The sequence below is a fragment of the Myotis davidii genome, unplaced genomic scaffold (genome assembly GCF_000327345.1).
Source record: "Myotis davidii unplaced genomic scaffold, ASM32734v1 scaffold205, whole genome shotgun sequence".
In the NCBI taxonomy this organism is placed as follows: Eukaryota; Metazoa; Chordata; class Mammalia; order Chiroptera; family Vespertilionidae; genus Myotis; species Myotis davidii.
The window spans coordinates 2,864,776-2,869,269 of record NW_006297573.1 but is presented as its reverse complement, the minus strand read 5'-3'; the positions used below and the strand labels follow the sequence as shown (position 1 = coordinate 2,869,269).

General features: G+C 48.7%; 1 protein-coding gene across 1 annotated transcript in view; it reads left to right on the top strand.

Annotated features, from left to right (window-relative positions):
* The window catches only part of JAK1 (Janus kinase 1), a 51,430-nt gene that overhangs the window by 24,922 nt on the left and 22,014 nt on the right, over window positions 1–4,494 (top strand). The window contains exons 8-9 of the mRNA XM_006773238.2: window positions 1,194–1,351; window positions 3,556–3,679. Of these exons, the coding sequence (XP_006773301.1) occupies window positions 1,194–1,351; window positions 3,556–3,679 (282 nt within the window). The remainder of the gene's footprint in view (window positions 1–1,193; window positions 1,352–3,555; window positions 3,680–4,494) is intronic.

The window sequence follows — 4,494 nt, the reverse complement described above, 5'->3', positions numbered from 1 at the left end:
ATAAGGTGGGTATATTATTATCCCCATTTTACATAGGAGAAAACTGAGGCACAAAAAGGTTAAGTAGCTTACCATGGTCACACAGTGACTAGACTAAACCATTTGAAATTGCCAATATTTGACAGTCTTTGACCTATAAAAATGATTACATGTGCTTAGACATAATATCAAGTGGAAATACTGCGATTTGAATCCAGATGAGCTTGCTCCAAAACCTGTGGGGAACACTGTGCAGTGCTTTCTCTTCTTTATTTCACTCCTCCATCCCTTCACAGCCAAGGGGTTTCCAAGCTGTTCTTTCAGAAAAGCATGATGCTAGCATGTTATAAAGTCATATCTTGATTCGTCTCTTCTCTCTGCATATCCTAGATGTCTCCCATTTACATTCAGACTTCCCCTCTTAGTGCTTCAGTGGTCTCTCTCATATGACTGGATGAAAGGTTACCCAAACCAGACCACCCTGAATTTGCTCCTTGGGGATCTGCAGGTGGATGCCAGGTTACACCTGAAAGAAAGCACATGTAGCACAGTCTCCTTCCTGAATTGCCATCCTTATGGTGGCCCTGCATTCTTTTGGCCTCCCTGGCTCACAACCCAGAGCACCCTTCCCTGGCATTACAGCTCACTGTGACTAGGACCCCTTCCCTCCATCCTGTTTGGTTGCTTTTATCCACCACCTTCCCCTTCACTGGTCTGTTTTTCTCTGTCACCAGCCTCTCCTTTTTTCAGTTCTGTGGAAAGTGACCTGGCATGCGGTCAACCATCTGTGCTCTTTCTTTTCTGTAAAACAGGTGTAATGCCTACTGAGTCAGTCATTGCTTAGTGCCAAGACGAGCACTTACACGCACTGTGCTCTCCCGTCTCCATTCTTATGCCTCTGCCACCTTGATTCTGGGTTGCTTTCCACCTGTAACGAGGTGGCAGCTTCTTCACAGGTCTGCCTTCCACAGCTTCCCTCCCTCCCTTCCTCACACACACACACTGTACCTCATCTGATAGTTTTTAGATAATAGCTGAGAAAGTGGCAAATGGTCAAAATCCTATATAAATGTCCTATTCTAGTGTGCTACCTGGGGTCATGCATTCTCCATTATGTTTTAAATATCTTCTCCCTGTGTACCTCCCTATAGAGTTAGCTGCTTAAGATGGTAGGCAGATGATATAACATGGGCATTTCTTCTCTCTCTTTACAGGAACTGAAGCTCTCTTCCCATGAGGAGGCCTTGTCCTTTGTGTCCCTGGTAGATGGCTACTTCCGGCTCACAGCAGACGCCCATCATTACCTCTGCACCGATGTGGCTCCTCCATTGATTGTCCACAACATACAGAATGGCTGTCACGGCCCAATCTGGTTGGTTTTCTCACCTTCATAGTTGCCTCTGGTGTGAAAAGAACCCACATTTTAGTGATGGGGAGCGTGGCCTCCTCAGACACAGGTGTCATCAGCTGCTTAGGTTGGGGCCAGTTGAGCATATTGTTTAGTGCTGACCTGGTGCTCCTTGTCCATCTCTCTTGTCCGTTGGTCAGGCCTTCCTGTCTTCCCTCATCTTGGCCCTTGTAGCAGCTCCTCACCTCTACCCCTCATTGGGGTCTCCTCGTAGTTGAACCCCTCACTTCTTCCCAGCTGACCAAGAAGTCTACACTTCCTAATCGTTTGCAGTGCCAAACAGTGTGGATGATTTAAGAAAGAAGGAACAGGTCTCAACATCAGACAGAGTAGTAAGTAATGGAATCCCAAGTCAGCTTGTTGTAAAGTGTCCGATAAATGACAGGGCGACCACGCCTTAGAGCTGGGAGGGGCCTTGCTGGACTCCGTCCCTCCGCATCTCAGAACTAGTAGCCTGTGTCCAGATGTCCAGATAGCTCTGCGATGGGGCACTTAGTATTGCACAAGCAGTCAGCAGATTCCAGCTCTAACAAATACAGACACGCATACCTTTCTGGTCTGGAATTGAATTTGCCTCTGTCACTAACTTCTGCCTGCTCATTGGAGATCTGCCATTGGAAGCAACAGGGATTCAGTTTACTTCCTCTCACACATGACTGCCCTTCAGGCGGAGGAAATCAGCTGCTGTGTTTGTTCTCAGTCTCTCTTGCTAGATAAATATATTTGGGGAAGTGTCTCTTTAACTGCCTCCGTGTGACATGGGTCCCACCTTCTTCCCTATCCTAGTTACCTGTGGACAGGTAGTTTGTTAGTGGGTAAACCCTGGCCTAGAGAGGCTCACAGGGAAATAGACACACAATGGATTACAAGGGGCTGAGCATTATTGTGAAGCACGTCCTTCAAATATCCCAACCAGTTAGACTCAGGCCCTGGCACTTGCTTTTCCCTTGGCCTGGAATGCCCTTCCTCCAGAATCTATATCGTACCACTTCCTTCAGGTGTTCCTCAAATACAGCTTATCGGTGGAGTCTTCCCTGTTCTATGAGATAACAATCCCTCTTCCCCCTCTGCACCCCGCACTTCCTGGCTCTTTCACTCTGCTTTATTTTTCTTCAGAGGCATTTCCTCTTAACATACCATGTTTATTTCCGTGTCCATTCATTTCCTGTCGCCCACTTTCACCATTTCGAATATGAGCTACACAAAGGCAGGGCACTGCCTACTCTGCTCATTGCTTTTTCTCAGTCCCCATAGCAGGGCCTGGCACATCGTGGGCCTTTATAGTAAGTGCTTATTGACTGAATGAATGTTAGATATCCTGGGGGGTAGGGGACCTGAAACTCGTGCCTAAAAGGCCTTCTCAGAGTGGGCAGCGTTCCAATCAGATTAAAATCTGAAGAATTAACAATGGTTTGCCAGGTCTTAAAGAGGAGAGAGGGCCTCTCCTGTGAGGGATCAGGTGTGAAGGTGTCAGACCAGGGAGCAGTTGGTCTCTGCCTTTCTCACACGTGCTGACCGTATCAGCCCTCTTTTATCAGTACTTAGCAAGTACCATGTACTAGGTGTAGTAACCTCATATGTGTATTTATTTAGCAGTTATTCACTGCTCTCTGAGTGCCAGGGCTTATCAGTCCTGGGAATACAAAGGAGTTCAAGACAGGCATGTTCCCCCTAACATTTTTTTAATCTTCACTGATTTCTTTATTCAATTATTCACACATTTATTGAGCAGCTACTATGAGCCCAGGGGTGCTTTAGTCATTGGGGTACAGCAATGAACAGAATAACCCTGAAATTGCGCCTTCCTGAGCTCCTATTCTAGTGTGCCGCCTGGGGACGGTGTGGAGGGACCCTCTACCGCTGCATCAGCGGCAGCTCCCATCACCAGCTTGGGGTGCTCTTCAGGCTAGCGCTGGGGACGGCATGTATGGGGCAATGGGGAAGAACAGGCTCAGGGCATTGGCAGCATGCCGAGTCCTCTCTGGACCTTGGAGACTCAGATGATCTGTTTCAGGGCTCCCTCAGCCTCTCTGCTTGACTCCCGTGACAACCTGAGTAGACTTGAGGACAGGTAATGTGATGAAGCTGTAGGACTTGAGGCAGCGCAGGGAAGGGTTCAGAGTGCTCCTGTTCGGTGAGCTCTTTCTCCCTTTGTCTCCCCCCTCCAGCACAGAGTATGCCATCAATAAACTGCGGCAAGAAGGAAGCGAGGAGGGCATGTATGTGCTGCGATGGAGCTGCACAGACTTTGACAACATCCTCATGACCGTCACCTGCTTTGAAAAGCCTGAGGTCAGTCGAGACACTGGCTTGGGTCAAGCCTTATGGCCCCAGGGAACACAACCTGGTCCGGGAGCCGCTGTGGAGAGGACTGCTCTTGGGGTGGTGGTGGGGGTAGGAAAGTTTGGGTCTCTGAGAAAACCCCTGGCAGTTCTCCAAAAGGAGACTGCTCCCCAGCAGCCAGGCCCCATGACCTTCCCTCTTCTCTCTTCCCTCAAGGGACCCACGGCAGGGTTCACTGTGGCTCTGGAAAGTGGAACATGACCAGAAAACCAGTTCACACCAACACTTGCCAAGTTTAGTGTAATTGCTTAGAGTGGTTTATTTTATACCCAGTGCCCAGGTCAGCACAGGCCCAGAGCTGTGTGCGTTTGTGGCATTCACTGGTCCAGTCAGTGCCAAGGAGGGCACCTGGGCGCTTGGCCTGACACCGTTCCTGCAGATGGTAGCTGCAGACATTTGAAAAGACAGGCTCCTAGCCCATGTTTTGACAAGTGGAGATTTGTTGACTTGAAAACGCAGGATTGTTGAGTTGATCCCACTAGACCACAGATGTCTTTGTTATTCATTTAATTGTTTTAAAAGACAATGCATTTTACAGAATTAGTCCAAGTAAATACACGAGTGTTGATTGGGTTTAATATGAACTAGGATGCCGAAGCCGGTTTGGCTCAGTGGATAGAGTGTCGGCCTGCGGACTGAAAGGTCCCAGGTTCGATATTGGTCAAGGGCACATGCCTGGGTTGTGGGCTCCATCCCCAGTCGGGGCCTTGCAGGAGGCAGCTGATCAATGATTCTCTCTCATCACTGATGTTTCTATCTCTCTC